This window comes from Tympanuchus pallidicinctus, unplaced genomic scaffold (assembly GCF_026119805.1).
Source record: "Tympanuchus pallidicinctus isolate F22 unplaced genomic scaffold, pur_lepc_1.0 scaffold31, whole genome shotgun sequence".
NCBI classification, from domain to species: domain Eukaryota; kingdom Metazoa; phylum Chordata; class Aves; order Galliformes; family Phasianidae; genus Tympanuchus; species Tympanuchus pallidicinctus.
In genome coordinates, this window is record NW_026294749.1 from 14,045,651 (window position 1) to 14,067,576 (window position 21,926).

The following is a 21,926-nucleotide window of genomic DNA, read 5'->3' on the forward strand; positions in this document are numbered from 1 at the left end:
TGGTTGAAAGCTATTGGTTTGAGCAGCTCACTGAGGAGGGATCACTGAATCTTCTGGAATCAGCTAACTGCACACACACAAGGGAGTTTCCATCCCAAGGATGTTCCTGGTCAAACTGAACTATATACAAGTGAGCACACATTTACATTTCATGATCCGCCACCCAGTAAAGCTCCTCAATTCAAGACAACGCTGGATCCAAGTTGTGGTGAAACCTATTTTTTCTCTCTCTCTCTCTCTTCTCTATATAGTTGCTGAATTGTGTGATTATTCTTGCTTGCAAAACTGCAATATCTTTTACATGTTCCAAATAGTATACGTATAGTATTATGGACTAGAAAGCATACTGTAGGGCTGTTCTGTTTGGATAAGAGACCCTCAGCAACAGAAAAAAAGACTTAACAAACATCAAAGAAGCCAGGGCCTCTACACGAGGCTTGCCTTGCTCTGTGGGTAGGCTGGGATGCAACAGGCAGGCATCAAGATACTCCCCCTGTCCTCCTTCTCTATGCAAGACAAGCAGATGTCCAGAAACAACGACCAAGTGTTGAATGAGCAGATGTGAGAACTTAACTAATTAGCCATATATGCTTAGCTAGCAACAATTTATGTTTATCCAGCATCTGTATGTTTACTTGAGCGTCAGGAAGATTGTGATCCTGAAGTACTCAGCCAACAAGGAACCAGAGGAGAAAGAGATAAGCATTAAGCAATAGGGCATAAAAGATGGAACGCTGTTTTCTGTGTGCTCTCCTGCTTGCAGGAGGCCCAACATTGCAATTGTGAATAAAATCTGCTTTATCAGAGATACCGTCCTGATAAATTATTGGATATTTCCAACACTGGTGATCCAGTAGTCTGATGTGGCTGCCTGTACATCAATTCATATGGACTGACGTGCTGCCCGCCTCGAGGCTAGACTCCAGATCTCAACAAGACAAAAGGAAAAGCCCGAGTCCAGTGCATAGACATATATTACATATATTTTGCTCAGCAGCGTTTTAAGCGTTTGAATCATTCTTTCCACTTTCCCACTACACCGGGGTCCGTAAGCGGGGCGCAGCTTCCACGCAAGCCTACAACGCACGACACCCCCAGCCATTCAGCTCCTCCTTCGAGCCCAAACAGCCTCCCCACAGCGGCGCCTGCACTCGCGCCCGAACGGCGGCGGCGCCGCGCAGGAACGGGCGTATCGACAAAGCAAAACAGCACCGTTCCTCAGTCGGCGCCGAGCCGCGCGCCCCGTTCGCAGCACGGCGCGCTGGGTCTTTCCGCCGCCAGCAGTCAGGCAGCGGCGCAGCCACGCTCGGGTCCTGTCTGTGCCGGCGGCGCGCTGTGTGACGCCGTGCCCGCGTCGCCGGCGGAGCTGCGCGCAGGAGGCGTGCGCGGGGCGCGGCGGGGACTATGATGCCTGGGGAGACGCAGCCGCCGCCCGCGGGGACCGCTGCCGCCGTGCCCTGCAAGAACTGCGCCGTTCTCCAGCAGGTAGCGGTGGCCGCGTCGTGCCGGAGTGCCCGGGCGGGGTTTTTGAGCGGTTTGAGCGGGCCGGGCCGTTGTGGGGTGAGGAAGGCTGGGTTCCGCGTCCCTCCTCCCGGTGCGACCTGAGCTCGGGCGGTGAATGTGGCGTGCGGGGTCTGGGCGGGTAGCAGCAGAGCCGAGCCTTATGTGCGCGAAATGCGGCGTTTGGTAGAAAAGTGTCTCCCGTCGGTGCAATGAAACCGCGGTTTGGCTAGAGACCGATGAGTTTGTAGTATCCCTTTGAGGTTGCTTCGATGCAGTGGAAGAAAGGTGCTTGCCTTTGCGAGAACGTTACGCGGTATAACGCTTGGAACAAGCTTTGTTTGCCCTCTAAACGAGAGCTGGTAGAGTGGGAAAGATCATCAGGAGCGCCCAGAACATACGTGAATTATATATACATGGGCTACCTGTAGCCTGAAAAGAGCTGGGCAGTGTTTATTCAAAACATCTTTCCTAAGTCTAATTTGATTTTGAGAGAGCAATTATGATGAATTTTGTACGTATTCTCCTGTACTGCCAAAGCTGAGAGAACTTTTTTCGTCTCCTGAGCGTACACGTTGTCCTGTGGAATCTGTGTTCTTAACACATATTTGTATGCATACCTTAACACAAATATTTATTCAGTAAATAAACAGGCTGTTTTATAAGATAGAATTTAAAAAGGCAGATTATTTTACAATGTAAAACATTCCTAGTCAGATTAGGAGCCATTTACAGTGCTTGGTACCATTTTGGGTGAAACATGTTGACCACCTTGATACTCTTCCTTACAGAATATAAATGAATATGTAGCTGCGTTAGTTGCACTGAAGCAAAAAATGATTCATGGCGAGTAAGTACAATTGCACGAGTGTGCATTCTGTGTATATTTGCTATTCTTAACTAATTAATAGACTGGATATGAGCTGTGGGATGTAGATGTTCATTTAATGCACAAAAGTAAACTCTCAAAGTAGAAGAAACTTCTTCAGTGACAAATCTTAAATCTAGATTTAAAGGCTTCATTGTAACTTAAAATGTCTTTGTGTGAAAATAAAAACAGGGATGTTTTGTGTAGTTTTATTATTCTGAATAGGTAGCTAGCAGAAGCAGCTCTTTGAAGAGATTTACTGATTTACTTCTTTTTATAGATTGCTAACCGTGTGTTTGAACAGAAAGCTGAGCACAGATGTATTAAAACCTTTCCTGGAAAACTTCATCCCAGCATTAAGATGTGAAATGCTGCTGGAGTTAAATACCAGAATATGCTGTGATGCTGTAAAATGGTTAGGCACTAACATTCCAAAATGCTTCTTATAGTTTGCTTTCTCTTTTGGGGCCGTTTCTACCACTTTTCAACAACCATCTGCATAAAATTCTATGAAAGAAAGTATTGTGGTATGTTTTGTGATGCTCCATACCATGGCCAGATACACTTGCTACATCTCCTAATTACAGTGGTTTGTTTCTTATGTACTGTCCTCCAGATACGTGTCAATAAGCCTTTAGCTAATCTAGTTTCCAGAAGAATTTAGGAGAGCCCTGCTGCTTTACTTTGAGACCCTCTTCTACTAAAGTCCTTTACTCTCTGTGCTTCCATAGAGCACTTTTCCTATGTCCAGACTTTGTGTCCTCCTTCCTCTGACCTGTGCACTCATTTCCTCTGTGAATTACCTCTGCTCTATCTACTTGCAATTCAGCCCTTTATTTTTTGTCTGACTTGACGAGTCTTTACCTGCTGCAGGAGAAAGTAATGGAGGCCTTTTTGGAGTATCTACCACTGAACTTCTCACTTTTGCCCTTTCTTCTCTCCATTCATAAGACTTAAATTTGAAGAAAGGAGGAAATAGCTCTTGTTGATGCCGTCCCTTGGCTCACTGGTCAGAGGAGCCTTTACATGCTTAAGGTTTCTAGGATAATAATATAAAGATTAAGGCCATAGAGTCGTTTGGACTATTTTTCTTCCATTTGTGTTTTCTTTCCTTGGAAGATATTAAGTTTGGAAACTAGGGCTTAACTTTGCAATAAACTCATAGATACACACATACTGCTTACCCAAATGCTATGTTTTCTATTTTTTTACAAAAGCAGCAAATAGTTATAAGTAAGTTCCTGTAGCTATTAGTTTAGTTGTATTTTCTTTTCATTCTGTGGAAGTCTGGTTTGAGATTTGAATGGCTTAATGAAACAAAAGAGAAGTATTGACTTCTATCAGAAAATGGGAACTAATCACCTATTTTCTGCATTTACCTGTAAAGCAAAAGGAAAAGCATCTTAGGATGTATTGGTTAAAATCTGTTTAGAAAATGAGTAGTGTAATTGGCTTTTGTGAGTAATATTTTTATCTTTCTCTTGCAGCCGTTTGCTGACGGAGTATCAACAGAAATGCACTGATATCCTTTGTGTTTCTATTAGTGCTCTCACAGAAGTGGTACATCAGCATTCCTCATGAGGGCCTGAGGCTTTTTATTTAAGGCTTAAGTTAAGGGAGCGTGCCGTTCTGTAGTAAAGAACAGACTGGTTGGACTTAAAAATAAACAGGGCTTCAAAACTAAACATCTGTGTGTCTAATATACACTTTAACAGGAACTACTTCAAATCTGCATTGCTGAGAATTTTTTTGTCAAAGAAAAGCTCTGCTTATTCACTTCAAACACATTGAAATGTCTCAGTTAAACTTGCAAAATGAAGTGTTTGCTTGTTGGTTGGAAGTCATTAGATTTTTTCTGCAAGTGGTGATTGGACTGAAATATACTTCAGGAAGTAGAATAAGTTATCTTAAATGTCTACCTTAACGAGAGATTACAGCTTCAATTTGCTGAAAGGTAAGCTTGATCTGATCGACTAGTTTTAAAAGTACCTGTGTGTTTTTGAAATCTTTTATAATTTAAATTACATTTCCTGTTGCAGGGAGATCTCTGCTCTACGTTGTCAAGTGGAACAGATGCTACAGAAAATCCTGCCTTTGGAAAAGGATCAGAAAGAGTTGGGTTCCTTAAAAGCAGAGTTGGAAGAGAAAAAGGTGTGCTTTTAGGTTTAAATAACTTGCACTTAGTCTGTTGAAAGAAGCAAACATTTAATACTTATCTTAGTGACTTGAGTTACAAGGAGCCCAATTATTGCCAGATTGTTGGGACAAGCAGCACTGGTTCTACGTGAAATCAAATAAATGACAGCAAGTTTCAGATAGGAACTACCTGAACTTTTGCTCTATGATTGTTTTTTTATCATATTATTTGGTTATTATTATTTAGGAAAGGAGGAGTTATATTCTAATTCCTTTGCTTTTCTGTTCTAGATTACTAATCTAACCAGATTACTGAATTCTTCATAACCTGTACTATTAAAAAGGTGCAAAGAGAGTCTGTCTGAACTAACTAGTATTTTGTTTCTTTTGCAGTTTTGAATGTATGCTTCTACATTATTAGCTATTAGGGTTTATTCCTAATTTCTCTCCTGCCTCTTACCTAATTCTTCTGCAGAAGAAAAGTTGACTGTTCAAATCCTCAAAGTACACTTATTTACTAAAGAATCATAGAATCGCTCAGGTTGGAGGAGACCTTAAAGATCACCGAGTCCAAGCACAACCTAACCATACCACCCTAACTCCATCAACCCACCACTAAATCATGTCTCTGAGCACCACATCCAAATGGTTTTTAAACACATCCAGGGATGGTGACTCAACCACCTCCCTGGGGAGCCTATTGCAGTGCTTAACAACCCTTTCTGTAAATAACTGTTTCCTGATATCCAACCTAAACTTACCCTGGCACAGCTAAAAGCCATTTCCCCTCATCCTGTCACCCGTCATCAGTGAAGAGCCCAACCCTGCTCTCGCTGCCGTCACCTTTCAGCAATAAGGTCTCACCTCAGCCTCCTCTTCCCCAGACTAAACAGTTCCTTCAGTCTCTCCTCATAGAGCATATTCTCCAAGCCCTTCACAAGCCTTGTTTCCCTTCTTTGGACCTGCTCCAGCACCTCAATCTATTAACTATTACTTCTGCCAAAAAAAAAAACAACCCACCTCAGAGCTCTGGGGCTTGTTTGTTTGTTTTGCCTGTATAAGGTAGGGAAGTAACATTTTTTGTGTCACTGTATATAGTTTTTCTTCCGTGTTAGATCTGCATTTAATCTTTGATTTGTCTTCTCTCAACAAGCCTTAATAGAATCATAGAATGGTAGAGCAGACAGGTCTTCCTTCTTCAAGTTCTTACCTTTGTTTTCTGCAACTTGGACTGTGTGGATAAAGCCCTTGCCAGTGAAGACTGAAGCAAAGAAGTTACTGAGCACCTCAGCTTTCTCTATATACCTCATGACCAGGTCTCCAGTTCCCTTCCAGAGAGGGTCCACAACCTTTCTGACCTTCTTTTTACCACTGATATACCTGTAGAATTTCTTCTTGTTCTCCTTTATTTCCTTGGCTTGGTCTAATTCTGTCTGGATTTTAGCTTTCCTAACCTGATCCTGACTGCTAGGACAACTTCTTTGTAATCCTCCCATTTAATCCGTTCCTGCTTCCACTCCCCGTGGACTTTCTTTTTGAGCTTAATAAAGTCCAGAAGTTCCTTGTTGATCCACAGAGGCTTCCTGGTATTTTTTCCTGCCTTCCTTTTTTCTCAGGATGTACTTCTTCTGGGCTTGAAGGACATGGTCCTTAAATACTGACCGACTTTCTTGGGCCCCTCTTCCTTCCAGGGCTTTCTCCCATGTCACCCTGTCATGCAGTTCCCTCAAGAGTTCAAAGTCTGTTTTCCTGAAGTCCAGAGTAGTAAGGTTGCTGTACATCTTCTTTGACACCCTAAGAATTTTGAACTCCATCAGGTTGTGGTGCCTGCCCTTGTGCTTTGCGTTACTCACCAGCCTCTCCTTGTTGGTGAAGATGAGGTCCAGCATAGCACCTTTTCTTGTGGATTCCTGTACCACTAGGAAGAGGAAGTTACCACTGATGCATTCCAGGAACCTCTATGATTTCTGATGCCCTGTTATGTTATTCCTCCAACAGACATCAGGGTGGTTGAAGTTCCCTCTGAGGACCATGTTTTGTGAATGTGAAGCTCTCTTATCTGTTTATAGAGGCCTTTATCCACTTGGTCTTCCTGATCAGGCACTCTGTAGCAGACCCCCACTATGATGTCTCCTTCCCCTGCCTCCCCTTTAACCGGAACCTATAAGCTCTCTGTCAGCTCCTCATACATCCCTGGGTGGAGCTGCATGGACTCCAGGTGGTCACTGATGTAGAGGACATCACCCTCTCCTCTTCTCCCCTGCCTGTCTTTCCTAAAGAGTTTATACCTATCTATTCCTACTTTCCTGTTGTAAGAGTCATTTCACTACATCTCAGTGATGCTAAAGACATCGTACCCTGTGGGCACACACGTATCTGCATCTCCTCTGACTCGTTCCCTGTGCTCAAGTGCCTGTGCTCTGTAACTGATATCCTGATTGCTTTTCCTGAGTGCGTGCCAGGTTGTATGCATGCTGTATATTAGCTTTGCTCTCAACTGCAGCTTTGAGTTCCTATTCAGATTTTCAGACCTTGGAAATGTATGCTCAGAAGATAGATTCTTTTTTGTTATAACTTTTGCTTTTTAAGTGCAAGAGAGACCTTTCAATGTGCTTCTTATTGAATGTACTTTTTTGTCTATGCAACAGTTCTCACTAGAATAGCTAAAATGTTTTTACTTTTTTCCTCACATCCCCACCCTCCCCACACCCAGGAAGGACATGTTTTAATTATGTTTTTTTTTTCCCACAGAGTTCTCTCAAGATTTATCAGGAGAGCCAACTGGAATGTGTTAGACTTAAAGAAGAAATAGTCAGAAGTGATGCTGTGTGAGTGATATTTCTGCTTTTTTTTTTTTCCACCTTTTTTCTTTTCTGCTCATTCTTCCAGAACTTGATCTTGTACCTTACCTACTTACGCTTTTCATTTTGCTGACATGTAGTTAGCTTGTGGTTTCATAGAACAGGGAGTCAATGGGAGAGTTGTCTTAAACTGTGTAGCAAACTCTCTAAAAAGTAGTGTTAGATTACTTAGTATTCTGTTTTGAAGTGGCTTCTGGTGGTTGTTAGTGAAGGATTTTAAGAGCAAGGTGAAGTTGGAGAAGAAAGTCTAATTTCTCTGCTTTAAGTGGTTCTTCTTGTTTTGTTTTGTTTTTCTCGTTGCCTTCCAGTTTCCTTGTGTTGATGAGTATCTGGGCCCAATGCATAAATGATATTATCAGTGTAATTTGCTTTTATAAACAGTTATTGTAATGTTGACTTTTAAGAAAGCAATTGAGCAGATGCTGACCTGACTGTCATGGTTGGAAATGAACAAAAAGGATATGGCCCCAGAAAACAGAGAAGCCGCTTTTGCTCACGTAGTGCACGACACTGTGAAACACTGCCTTGGTAATTCCCATCATTTGTTCTTAAAGTGACCAGTCACTCAGAGGCTTCCTCAGCTAAAGCTTTTGCGTTTATCATCTTTGTGAAGAATTTGTCTTTTGCTTTTTAACTCTTATGCTCCTAGCATTAAATCAGTTGTGGCTGGGAACAGTGATTTGTCAGTGTTGTGTGGAAAGCTTCTGATGATCTCAAAAAGGAATCACCTTGTGTACAGCTAGATGTTGTGAGTTTGTTATTGTAATTTTCTTCCATGTGCATCACTTTGCATTTATCAACACTAATGCTTGTTGTCTAATTATAAAAAACTGTTTTGCTTTTTTTTTCTTGCCAGCTTTTATTTCTGATATATACAGCACACATACCAGTGGGACTTTACTGGCTATTCCCTTTTTTGTAAACTGGTGTTAATAAAAAATTTAGGGAAGACATTCTCCCTCCTTACTTTTTTTTCCTTTTTCTTTATTTTTTATGCTTATTTTATAGCACTACTGAAGCAGGCCATACTTGGAGCAGTTTGTTCTGTGCTCCCCAGTACAATACAGACATGAGCATGCTGGAAAGAGTTCCAGTGAATATCCATAGAGGTAATTAAGGGACTGGCAGTTTTTCTCCTATGAAATACCCTTGTACCTTTGTGTGCCTTGAAAAACACATGGATAATCACAAGCACAACAGTGTGCCGTAGCAGACTGACAATGTGGTCACTTGCTGTTTTCACTTCTGCCAGACTGCTCTTCTTTTGCGTATAAGTTCTTTGTCCTGTAAGATGGAAGGAATGTGTAGCCTCCTATCCAAGCAGCAGGGAGTAGCAACACCACTGCTGCAATGCCTCAGGAGAAAAGTCATTAATATGCTGGCATAAATACACTTTTATGTCCTGTCCCCTGTTTGTCACTCCTATCTTCAGGAAGGGCAAGAAGGAGGACCCAGGGAAATACAGGCTTCTCACATCAATTGCTAGAAAGATAGTGAACCTACTACTCCTGGAAATCATTTCCAGGCATGTGAAGGATGAGAAAATCATTGGGATTAGTCACCATGGATTTCACCAAGGGGAACAAGGAGAACACAAAATAAATTTTGAAGAGATATTAAAGGGATTGGGAGCGCAGGTAGTGTTCTGTCTCCTCCAAATTGGAGAGTGGGACCCAGGACGGAGACAGATGGATTGGGTGAATGATTGTCTGCATGGATGGTGTCATGCTCAGAGTTTTGGGTTCTGTGACGCTGAATGCACCTTTGAGAGACCAGTCTGTTTATGTCAGATGAAATGCAAGTGACCAGGTGTGGTGAGAGTATTCTGGGCAGCAAGCTGGTTGGACTTATTAGCAGAGCTTTGAACTAAATTATGAAGGGAAGGGTTTGTATTTTTTGAGTGACAGAGAAGAGCCAGGGGACACTATCACTCTAGGAAGCAGCAGGGAAAATTCTCAGAATTGTTCCAAGTGAAATGTGGGAAGGCTACTCTGAGAAAGTCTTGCAGCTGATAGCCCAGCTGAAATGCCCTTACAGCAGTGCATGCAGACTGGGAGACAAGTTGGAGGAGTTGGGTATCATGGTGCAGTTACAAAATTATGATCTTAATGCTATAATGGAAACATAGTGGGATAAATGGCAGAAGTGAAACACTGCAGTTGAGGACTACAAGCTTTTTAGATGAGATAGCAGGGCAGGAGGGGCAGTGTTGCTCCCTATATTAAGAAACGGATGGATTGCAAAGTCTTGCTTCTGAGCAACAGCAACAGAGAAGTTAGGAGCTTGTGGGTGAAAATTAAGGAATGGATCAACAGAAGATGGCTGGTAGGCAGAGTCTTCTACAGGCTGCCTGATGAAGGAGAGTCTGTTGACTAGGACTTCTTGTTTCAGCTGCATTGCATTTGCAGGTTCTCATCCTGATGGGGCATTTCAACTTCAACCATCTAGATGTTAGCTGGGAAAGCAACACAGTCGGCTGTAAGCAATCCAGAAGACTCCTGGGATGCACTGAAGAGAACTTCTATTTATTTATTGATTTATTCTTTTTTTAAGTGTGTTACAATAGAGATGATATCAGTGTCACTGATAAACTCACCTCTGGTCTGTGATGGATCTGTTTTGGAGCTGGTTAGAACTACTCTTTTCTCAAGGAGGCTTCCCCACCTTGCTTCCAAAACCTTAACAGCCAAGACCCCATACAGCACTGTGTGCACAGAAGTGCAGAAAACAGAAACCAGTTTTCTTAGAATGCTTTTTTTTTGCTGAAAGCTTTAGCTGAATGTGTATTTATATGCATAGATTAATGGACTGGCTCTCTTAAGTAAACTGTTGCTGTAACAGATAAATCTGTCGATCTGGGAATGTCAGCAGCATGTCACTGATTTAAGCTTTCAAATTCAGGGACACAGGCCTGAAGTCTGTGAAGTCATTTCTCTGAAATGCCTGGATTTATTTTCTGGTAATTTTTCACGCAATGTAATTGTATACAGAAATTATATATTAATGCTTTCTTTTTAACAGGAGAAAGAAACTGGAAGCAAAAGTGAAAAAACTTGAAGGTAACTGTTTACACTGTGTTACCAGTGCTGTTGTCCTCTTCCATCTTTTAATTCTTTTGGTACCCAGAGAGGTAATTGGAAAAGTTAAAGAAAAACTCTGTCATTCTGAAGTCCCAGAGAGCAAGGCGAGTGTGATGCTCAGCCTCTGAATCACATCTGCCATTCTGCAGAACGTTTTCAGTAGGTTATTGTAGGCTCATGACCTAAACTAAGTTATAAGGGAACTTGAAAACCGTGAAGAATAGAGGCTGACCAGCCTGTCCAGGCAATCTGATCCACTACCTGACCACTCTTGTCATTAAGAATCTTTTTCTTGTATTCAGTTAGAACCTCTTATTTCCTTCCACTTAACAGACTGGTTCCATTGTCTTGATATGGTGTAGGTATAGAAAAGCTGCTCTTAACTCCCTTCAGAACTTTTTCTAGTCAAGCTAACTAAGTCAAGTTCCTTGAAGTTCCTGGAGATGACAGGGCTTGTGCTCCAGCACGCCAGTAATGTTGACAGGATTCATCTAGTCATGTTTATATTCACATTTCAATGTATAGTGGCCCTGGCACTTTTTTTTTAATTTAAAATGTTCTGGCAATTTGATTGATGCTTTTTGTTGTATTTTTTTAAAAGCACTTACCTCATGGCAGTCTTTCCCTTCCCCATATTCTCCCTTCATTATTCTTTTTGCTAGTGGAGAGTGGATATGCTTAAAGCATTGATGAACTGTCAGTTTGCAGGGCAAACATTTTCCTGTGTGGCATACATGGGTACAGTTTGAATTTCCATATATGTTAAAACATTAAGTTTTGTTAGCTAGCCACTACAAACTGAATGACTTGTATCTTAATTTTAGAAACCCTCCAAATCCTGATGTAAAATATAGTTACATTATGTTCATTTTGATTAATGTTTTAGAGTTCTTCTAGAATGGCAGGATGTTTTTTAAATCCTTCAACCCCAAACACAAATTCTGGCTGAGCTAGAACAAAATACTGTGAGGAAGTTTGTATTTTTTCCAGTTTGATTTGTTCTTTTTGTATTTGTTACATGTCCCACTCTCCATCCTTTAGGTTGGTATCTTTTGTCAATCCAGTTTTCTTTCTTTCCTTCTTATCACTTTTGTTGGACTGCCATCTGAGCTGCCTTTCAGTGTGCTTGCTTTTGATCTGCTGTGTTCTGTGACCTCATCTGATCAGAAGACAAGTTCCATCTGTCTCTGCTCTCTGTATATAAATCATTAAGCTGGTATTTCACCAAGCTTTCAAGCATTTCTCTTCCTTGTGCATTTCCCCAGGAACCTCAAATTCAGTCCCCATTTACCTGCCATGCAACTGTTTATTTCTTCTCTTCTGCATTCTCTCAAGGTTTATGCTGGACTCTGAGAGTTACAGCATTCTTATCTACATCTATCTGCGCTGTCTGTGGTAACGCTTATCTACATTTTTCTAATGCAGTTGGCTATAGTGTTTTTACCCTTAAGCTAGAACCTCAGTTCTAAATTACAGAATGAAGCACACAAAGGGCACTGCACCTCATTCTTATTTTTTTTCCCTTCAATATTAGATGTGCAGACAAAGCATACTCACGTGCATGAACAGTACATTAAATTTGAAGTATTAATGTGCTAAAATATAACTTGGGTAGATTTTTATTTCTACTACTAGTAGTAGATCTACACTATCTACTTTTTCTCATAATGTGATTTGCAAATTGCTAACTTGTATAAATTAAATTAGTTACCTCTTCTCTTTTTATTTCTAACTTGAATTTTGATTTTGTTTTTTGAAGAGGCTGCCACAAAACATACACAAGACTTCAAACAACTGAAAATTGAGAAGAAAAAACTTGAGAAAGAGTTAAAGAAGGCACAGGTAAAACTTTCCTGTTTGGTAAACTAGGCTGAGTTTTCTGGGAAAAAAAATAAGGAAAGTATTTGTAATACAGGTATTGAAATAGTGTAATGACATTTGGGGATAGTCAGTGGAGAAACATAGCAGTTTTAAGAGATTGTAAATTTTCAAACTGAAGTATGATGTTTGAAGTGTAGATTTAGATTTCAGTCTAATTTAGAGCGGATTCTCTGCAGACAGTGTATTGCATGAATAATTAATATTTAATTTTTACAGGGAAAACTTGATGGTGTACCTAAAGAGAAGTGCAGGAAGGGTATGTACTCAGCTTTTGTGACCTTCAGATTTGTGTGGTAATGTTTCATTTGAACGCTTCCTTTTTTCCCTGCTTTTCAGCAGTTAAACATGCAGAGACCCAGAGTACAAATGAAGTTCTTGCAGCAGATATAGATAAAGGTAAGATTTTTTTCAAGATCTTTCTCTGTGCAGACCAAACCATTATGAATATTATGTCTTACAGGCATTTGATTATTTTCCTTCCTGAATTTACTTTTCTTTTTTTTTTTTTTGTGAGAGCATTTGGAGAGCTTGAGATGGCACATTGGCAAGAGAGCAACAGAATTATTCTAAGAGCAGATGTTGTTGACTGATAGAAATATGTTATATTGATGTGGGAATAATGTAATAGATGACAACTGTCTTCAGTTTTGCAATAAGGAAGATATTTGTTAAAATGACTACCTCTACTCTTGCAGAGTGTGGCAGATTGATTTGCAATTATGAAACAAAGCAAGCAATAAGAAAAATAGAAACACTTCTGTTATTTTTGAAAATCAAACGGATTGTGAAGGAAGTATGCATAGCAAAAGAGACAAGATAGGAGTGCGGTCTGTAACCATGTGAGGCTTTCTGCTTAATTAAAGCAGAAATCCACAACAAACAGTTGTCGTATCCAACTGATGTATTTCATGTTTTGTGGTTTTTTTTCCTAATAATCTAAAATATTTCCTACAAATTATCCAATCATAACTTCAAAATGAAGCTAACGCATTGAAAACTTCCTCTAAAGAACTGAGAAGAGGCTTAACTTGAAGCTGCTATATTTTTTTCACTTCTAAAAATCCTAGCTTTGATTTTTTTAATTTTTTTTTTTACTGTCTAGAATATTTTGAAGGCAATTTTCAGGCAAAAGAAGAAATTCTATTTTCTATTTCCTGCTTTGCAATACTTGTATATGAAATTTGTTGGCAAAATTAAACTATTGTGAAAAAGACATTGTTAATGCTAATGGGTATTGGTAGGTTTTTGTTGCCTCTTGGATTGAACTAACTTAGTATCCAATCTCATCATTTAATTTTTAATTCAGTTTTCTCTTTCTTTAAGGTAAAGTGCTCATTTTTCTTAATCTTTTTGTATATGTTGTTCTAGGTATGTCTGTTTTGTGTAAGAACAGAGAAACAAGTTCTTGGTTCTCCAAGCTAATTTTCATTACTTCACAAAAATATTTCCTTTAACAGAAAAAATAAAATTCTTGTTGGAAGAACTCTGGATGTGCATTGACAGTGCAAAAGAGAAAGGAGAGAAGCAGGAAAATGATCCCATCTTGGGTGAGATGACATATGAAGTCTTGAAATTCTCTTGAAGCTGTCTCTTTTTTTTCATTAAAAAAACACATATTTGTACTTTTTTATTCAGTTTCTGCTCAGGACAAGGCATGGCCTGGGAAAAGAAGGCTGTCTGTTACAAAAGGTAGGTTCTAGTAAATGTGAATATATTAATATGCAAGTGTGTTGATTTTAACCATACTGGAACATCATCAGATTGGGTACTATTTGTGTAACTGTTTTTGGATGGACGTAAATACTTTACTTTGAGACTGCTTGATCAAGTACACGTGTGATTAGGATATTTGAAAGTCATTGCAAATTTTGATTTGGACAGCCAACTGGGCTAAATGTGGAAAATACCACAGATTAGGTTCTGGTTTCATGGGGAGCACTGGGTTTTTGAGATTGTTGGTTCTTATGGTTTTATTGGAGATCAGTGTTTCTCTTTGTGGAATCATAGAATTTAAATCGGATAAAGCCAGGCCATCTTTCCATTGTTAAAACTATTTAGTGCAATTATAATTAATATTTGAGTTCTTTGTCATTATTGTTTAGGCTTTCCTAGGGCAATATCTTTTATCTGCATACGTAAAAAATGGGTTACTTTGTAATAATAACGCATGTGGTTTGAAAAGGAACAAAACAAAAACATAATCAAGGGAACCACAGAGAGCATTTATGCATTCTTGCTGCTAGAATAACTTTATAAACTGGTGTAATTGTCTTTAATCTTGGAAGAGTTCTTACTCTCTCAGTGTCTTTTTTGGTGTTACAAACTCCTTTTTGCATAGGTATATTTAAAACACAAACAAAAACAAAACAAAACTAACCACCTCACTTCTAGGAAGGTTTTCTTTAAGGGTTCAGCTTAAACTAAGTCACACCGTTATAGACAGAATCTTATACAAGTGGACTGAAGACTGAAATTTAAAGAATGAATGCTTTAAAACATGCATATTACATCATAAAGCTAGATGTATGGAAAGAACTCTGTTTGTAGCAGTATATAGTTGACTTACACATTATTCTTTAAACATGGAAGTGCAGCTTCTGGCTCAAAGGTAGAAATTGCTTTAAGCAGAAAGTTAGTGCTTGAATGGGAATTGTTACTGCGTGCTTATCTTGCTTTTCTGGAACATCAGTTATAAGGCTAAAAATGAAGTAAATTGCTGGACTGTATGGCCCTTCAGTGCAACCCAGGTATAGCCATTTCTGGTAGGAAAACCTGGACAAAATAGTCTTAATCATCGAAGTCAGAAAGTATTTGTTTGAATGGGACTTTTTTATACATCCATATAGCCTATTCATGAGAAAAGGCCATTTGTGAACAATAAGATGTGATCTCCTGGAAACGTGAGAACAACAGCACATGGAAAATATTTCTGGAAGTCATGTTAAGTATTTATTTTTATCGTCTGTGGGAATATCACTTGAAAAGATGATAATTCAGTCTTATTGTATGAACTGTATAAAGAAAAATGGGGAGGAAAAAAGTCATAATTTCTTAACAATGTTTTTGTCTCTTAGAAACTGTACAGACCCACCAAAAGAACGGGAAGCATGGTGGTAAAACACTGCCTTGGCATTCTTCAATAGAAAGTGCTGGAAAGCAAAATTCTGTAACAGCTCTGCAACAAGTGGATACTGAGCCTCTTGGAAGTGACTGTCTTGAGAACAGGACTATTAATTATCTGCAAGATTGTGAGGATAAAACTAGAGATGTGATAGTGCAGAGAGATGGAACGCACAGTAGTTCAGCCTTATCTGATCAGGAGCAAAAGGGCCAAGGTGGAAATGTGATGGATATATTGAACTGGGTCAGGCCTCTCCCTGCTCTACTTTCTCCAGTACGGCTGTCACCAGTAGCTACACAGGTAAGTTTGAGGGTATGTCTGACAACTCGGCGTTGACTTGATCGTATAATTACAACAGAAATAACAAATTGGTATTCTTGGGCTTTTGGGGTTGTTTACTCATACGCTAAAAAGATGTCTGAGTGTTTAGATTTGTAAATATATTTTTTTCATTCTAGCATACTGCTTGTGGAAGGCTGCAAAAGGCAATTTTCTGAAGTATATTTAAGTGAAGTTGGCCATGTCTTACTCAAATGTTATTTTTCAGTAATCTTAGGATAGAATTAGGTAAGCAAAGAAGTACAAGTTTTCACGAAGATGCTTTCTGTTAACTGTGAAGAGTAATGATGTAGAAAGACGTAATTCTGCTGGTCAGCCCAATCTCTCAAAACCACTGCTTGCTAGGGCCGTTGGTGTATTTGCTTAGAAAAATAGAGCTCTTAAAAATGAAAACTAATTTTGTATTTTTCATTAAAGGATACATTGTTCGGAGAGCTCACAGGTTCTAGCGATGAAGAAATGGATTGCATTGCTTCTGCAGAGGAGTGTATCTTACAAGAAGACCAAGTTCAGTCTCAAAATTGTTGTAATGTATTCAAACAGAATGAGGAATGTAACAGATGGAACAAACCACGTGAGCATAGTGTTGATACAGAAATTTCATATAACTTGAGTAGAACAGAAAAGATTGTTCATATCAGCCCTGCGACGTTGATCAAAGAGGAGAGAAATACAAAGCAATGTGAAGTTGCTACTTCAGTTACAAATATAGAATCTAATAGAGATTGTTTGGAGAATTCTGAGAATATGGAAGCTGTGAAGAGAGATCTAATGGAAGCAACAGCATGTGAATTGGAAGCCGAAGAAGAACAGAAAGGAGATATCAAGGAGATGCACGAGGAAGAAAAGGCCTCTTCAATTCATTCTGTGCTACACAGTTTCAACCTTCAGAATCAAATAGAAAGAAGTGGTGAGGTTGAGCAAGCAGAGGAGAATGCAATCTTAGTCAGAGCTGGTGGTTGCAACAGTGCACATGAAAAGTATGGAGAGTTAATGAAAGCGGAGCATGAAAGAGAAATTCCCAAGGCAGTAACCATTCCCCAAAATGTTACTAATTTGCCTCCTGAACAATACCATGTTGTACTTCAAAGAAAAGATTCTGTGGAGAAATCTGGTATGTTGATAGAGAGTGAAGTGGTTGAAAATGAATGCAAGGATGCAATAAAGATGACCAATACAGTAATTAATGTTGAGGAAAATATCAAACAAGTGGTAAGTGGGGAGGAAGCAACAGCTACAATACAGACGCAGGGGCTCTGTGCAGAGCCTAACAATGGGAGAGAGCTCTTTGAAAATGTATTGTACAATTTCAGTAGCTCTAAATCTTCCTGTGAAGCCAAGTGTCCTGAAGACCTAATAATACAGCATGATGGTGAGGGAATAGTTATGGAGACTGATGTATGCACTGAATCTACTGTTCACTCTCAGTGCTCTGAAATAAGACATGACAGTGAAAAGATACTGGAGAAACAATGCAAACATACACTAAAGTGTGAAATAGTCAGAAAATGTGAGCTGGAGACACCTGAGGTCTCTCAGTGTTACTCACCTGTGTCTGCTGTTGAAGGAGTTGAACATTCACTGTATATGGATGATACAGACAAAAAAGCATGTGTGATGGAAAGTGCTTCATTGGCCTTTCCAGAAGATGATGGACAGTTCAAAATTCAAGATAAAAATATAATCAGACCCAAATCTGTTGAACAAACTGTGAAATTGAACAAAGAAAGTGTCCTTGAAATAGCTGAATCATCAGAGCTACTCCCTAGTGCAGAAAATGGAAAATTACTGTATGAAAAGGAAAGGGAAGGTTTGGAAGGTAAAAATCATCAGGAAGAAAGTTTCAGTCATTTTTTCCAAGAGAAGTCAGATTTGGAAAGTATACCTGCAGTGCCAAAGATGGCATGCGTTACTGATGCAGAAAGCAGCGTAGCTAAGTGCGAATCATTTGTGCTGGATTCTACAGAAAGAAATGGTGAAATAAATCAACCTGAAAATCTGTGTAGTACCACAGAATGTGAGTTGCCCAAAACTCAGAACTTTGGAGTGATTGAATCTCAAGAGTCTGAATTCAAAGTTAATCAAGAAGATTTTATAGGGGATAGTAGTAAACTGTTAGAAAAAGTGGATACCATCCAATCTGTCTTAGTAGAAAGTAATCTTACTTCTCAAACACAATTTGCAGAACCTCAGAATCAGTTCTTGATGACTACAGATGCTAAATGTGATGAAACAAAAGCAGAATTACACAAGCAAAGCAAGGAATTGATTGAAGCCTGTCCCAGTTTATTTAAGGAGGAAAAGAATGTTGTGAAAAAAAATAATGTTTCAGAGATCATACAAGAGCCTTCTTCAGAAATGGATTTTAATAGTGGCTTTGCTCTGTGTTCTCAAATGGACTTGAAGACAGACTGTATGAATTCTAAAGAAACAGGTTCCCCTATTCAAGTGAGAAATGGTTTGGAATCTACAGTGCCTGGTGGTCTAAATTTCAGTCTTCAGAAAGTTGTGAGAGTTGTTGAAACTGATTTCACAAAAAATTCTGATTTTTCCCCTACATGGAAAAAAAAAGGAGACAAAAATTGCATTGTGAGTAGTGCATTTAATTGTTCTTTAGAAGGCTTTAAGAAAGGTGCTGAGGTCATGTCTACTGAAAAAGATAACATGTGCAAAGAACTGGACCCCTGCTCTGAGAAGTACGTACACAAAAATGAAGGGGGAGTTCCAGGTGAGAAGGAGTTGCCAATAGATAAAGTACCCGAGACATCTGTTGCATTACAAATCCTGCATGCAGACTCTCATAAAAAGAGTACTTTAACTTTACAAAACATTATTTGTCAAGAATCAGAATGCAAGACTTCTACTTGGGAAACTAGAACAGATTCTTCTAGAACTTGTTCAATAACAGCTGGGGAGGAAAGCAAAGGGTTGAATAGGCTTGAGGCACCTGAGGAAAATAGCGTTGAAAGGTCTGAAAATGCCTTTGATGTTGCAGAGCAGAATAATGAATCTAAGGAGAAGGACTGTCCTCTACAAAAAGTCCAATGTGTGAAATGTTCTGAATGTGTTGCCAAGCTCAGAAAGGAACTGAGAGCATCAACAAGAATTGTAGTGGATGCTCTGGAAACTGGTGCAATTGTTGATGCTGGTGACCAACTGTGTGAACTTCATTCAACAACGCGATCAGGAAATACAGCGACAGGTAGTCATCTAAAACCAGATGCAGGAATGGATATGGATATACATTGTGAAATAGGCTCTTCTCCAAATGCGGCAAGTGAGAAGTCAGGTGAGGTTGAGGAGGATTATCCTAAAGACTATTCTACTTTGAAAAGAAGATGTACATTATTAGCCTCTGAAAATACTGATGGTGCTAGTGAATTCAGGATAGATAATAGCACAACTGGATGGATGAATGACAGTAAGGAAGATCTGTTAGAAACTGGGACATCCAAAGGAAGCCCTGTGATGCTGAGTGCTTCAAAAAATAGATTACCACTATGCCAGATGTTAACCACATTCTCAGAAGCTTACAAAATAGCTGTAAAACACAGTAAATTAAATACAAAAATGTTAGCACTTGGCAATGTCATAGAAGAAAATTATTCTGAGAAGTTTGAGTCAAATGTGCAACAAAAATTACCACACAGTGTTGATATGGACATTTCAATTTTTGAAGAATATAATCAGAATTGCTCTGCTTGCAACTCAGGAGAACATAATGCTAATTTAATGTTAGATGGGTTACAGCCTTCTTGTTGTTTTAGTGGTACAACGTGGAAAGGCTTTCTGGATAATGGAAGAAAAAACTTCATTGTTAAGTATTTTGCAAATCCAGCCCTATCTGACGTAGACTGTAATTCTCAAATGGTTAATCAGGCTCCTAAGACACGAAAGGCGGCATTTGAGGACTCATGTATGCTGGAGTCAGAGTCTTGTGTGGATGTTGCTCTTAAAAAGACTAATACATTGAAGTGCAAAGGGCAAGAACAGTCAGAAGTCTTGAGTGTTTCAACCAAGGCAGCTGTCCAAGTAGTGCATGGCAGGCTATCAAAAAAACTGTTTCAAGGTAAAAGCAAAACAAATGCTCTTGAAGTTAAAGTAACTGAGCCAGTTCTTGCAAATGCTGACACTTCTATGCCATCAAAAAGTTTATCTGAGACTATAAACAAAATCAGGCAAGAGATGGGCCCTCCTCTGCCGCCCCTGCTGCTGCCTTTGATCGCTACTCCTCCAAGAGCCACTACGTGTTCTATGGGCCCAGTGATGTCTTCTGCTGATCGATCCTCTTTGCTCTCCCCTCTTGATGAACTGATATCGCCTCTACATGAATCCCCTGTTCCTCCTCTGATGTCTCCCCTGACAGATACTCCAACAGTCAAATCTGCCCTTCTGTTTTCCTCTCCATCACCTTCAGAAATGGCAGTAGGTAAAAGGATTCTCTCCTCACCTTTGCAATTTTGTACTTCTATTCCAAAGCACGCGCTTCCTGTCCCAGGAAGACTTCCTCTGTGCGCAACGGATGGTGCTGCTGCTGGTGCTCCTCAGGAGAACTCTGTGAAAATATTGGACACTATGTATCCAGAGCTATCTGCAAGGGCAAGGACATTAAACATTCTAAAGGGCAATATTCAGCTTAACCTGTGTGCTCTTTCAGATAGCCAGAGTTCCCCTGGACCTGTGGCTCAAATAGGCAGTTTCAAAACAATAGCATCTACATCAACTGCTTTTGTTAAAACTGGGAGCAATTTGAAGTCTGACGGTAGCAAAGATCAGGGCACAAATGTGAAAAATCAGCAATTGATTTCAAGCTCATCGAGTCGTCTTGAAAAAAGGACGTTATTGCCAGTACCTATGCCTAGAAGTGCAAAGAGGCTGAGGTTAGACAGTGAACCACCAAAGCTGGAGCCCACTGGTACTGCTGTTATCGGAAACGATCAAAATATGGACTCTGAAATAGAGGAGAATTCCGATGACAAGAGCTGTGAAATCAGTGATTCAGCACACGGTTCCAGTTTAGAAACATCTTTCCCAGTAAAGCAAATCGTTGATCCTGACTGCCAGAAAGTTGATTTGGCATTGAAGAAAATTGCTGAATCCTGCTTTGACTTGTTACCAGTAATTCAAAGTCATTTGGGCAATATCTCAAAGATTCCAATAATGAGAGATGAAGAGAAAGAAGTTGTCAATGAATTTGGTATAAAAAACAGGGTAAGTAGCATCATTTTGAGTTTTGTATTTTAATAGTGTCTCCTGTGCAAATGAAGTAGTGAGCATGTAGTAGTTGAATTCTCAATTGTTCAGGCAATCTGTAGTGACAGTGTAGTGTTGAAAGATAATCATACGTGTGAACTTTTGTAAGTTTTTAATTGAGAGTGTGGTAAGGTGATGGGACAGGTTGCCCAGAGAGCAGGGATGCTCCCTCCCTGGGGTTTTCAGAGCCAGTCTAGATGGGCTTGTAGGCAGCTGTTGTAGTGTTTGATCCTAGTACTTTGCAGCCCTGCCTTGAGCAGGGGGGTTAGAAATAAGTATTTTTGAGGTCCCTTCCAGCCCAAGTTGTTCTGTGAATCAACAAACAGAAGTTACTGTTCAGTGGTGTCCAAGATTTAAAACTATGTGTAGATGCTTTATGCACACATAAGAAAAGCAGTATTTTATTTATACTGCATTATTTGTAGTGGGTAATGTAAGAGAAGTTTCCTTCCTTTAAAGGTGAGGCTTGATTATTGTTTTTAGCTTTTTTTTTCCTTCAATGAAACAAGATAAACAGTGCTATATATGATAGTGGTTTAGGCTTTTATTCTGTGTTTATCTTAATTCTGTACCAAGTTGCTCAAGTTAATTTTATTGGAAAAATTTTTCATTATTTGGTGTCTCAGAACTTACTTGGTTTCAGAGTTGAAAAAATTCACTTTATTTGATGTCATTCTCGTAGATGGTTTATAGTCTGCAGCAGGGCAATTAAACAGTTGATTTGTGACAGCATTTTGCCTTGTTCCAGTTCATAAAATGAAATTAGATCAGAATACTGATCTCTCAGTTATCCTCAGAAGGTGTATACAGAGTTCTTGGGTCATCTTTGTTAGGAATTGCTGTATTTGCTAACTTTAAAGAAGGAAGACTGTGACAACATTCCTTCC

At 39.5% G+C, this 21,926-nt stretch overlaps 1 protein-coding gene across 3 annotated transcripts in view; it reads left to right on the forward strand.

The window, feature by feature from the left end:
• The first annotated feature begins 1,347 nt into the window (after positions 1-1,347).
• The window catches only part of ICE1 (interactor of little elongation complex ELL subunit 1), a 31,292-nt gene continuing 10,713 nt past the window's right edge, over positions 1,348-21,926 (forward strand). For 2 of the 3 annotated variants that reach the window (XM_052697643.1, XM_052697645.1), the window contains exons 1-14: positions 1,348-1,485; positions 2,292-2,350; positions 3,856-3,890; positions 4,304-4,322; positions 4,408-4,519; positions 7,256-7,332; positions 10,387-10,424; positions 12,205-12,287; positions 12,543-12,582; positions 12,663-12,722; positions 13,784-13,873; positions 13,962-14,015; positions 15,401-15,747; positions 16,204-20,997. In XM_052697643.1, coding sequence (XP_052553603.1) covers positions 1,405-1,485; positions 2,292-2,350; positions 3,856-3,890; positions 4,304-4,322; positions 4,408-4,519; positions 7,256-7,332; positions 10,387-10,424; positions 12,205-12,287; positions 12,543-12,582; positions 12,663-12,722; positions 13,784-13,873; positions 13,962-14,015; positions 15,401-15,747; positions 16,204-20,997 — 5,889 coding nt within the window. In that variant the 5' untranslated portion in view covers positions 1,348-1,404. The remainder of the gene's footprint in view (positions 1,486-2,291; positions 2,351-3,855; positions 3,891-4,303; positions 4,323-4,407; positions 4,520-7,255; positions 7,333-10,386; positions 10,425-12,204; positions 12,288-12,542; positions 12,583-12,662; positions 12,723-13,783; positions 13,874-13,961; positions 14,016-15,400; positions 15,748-16,203; positions 20,998-21,926) is intronic. The other variant, XM_052697644.1, reaches the window with a different exon arrangement.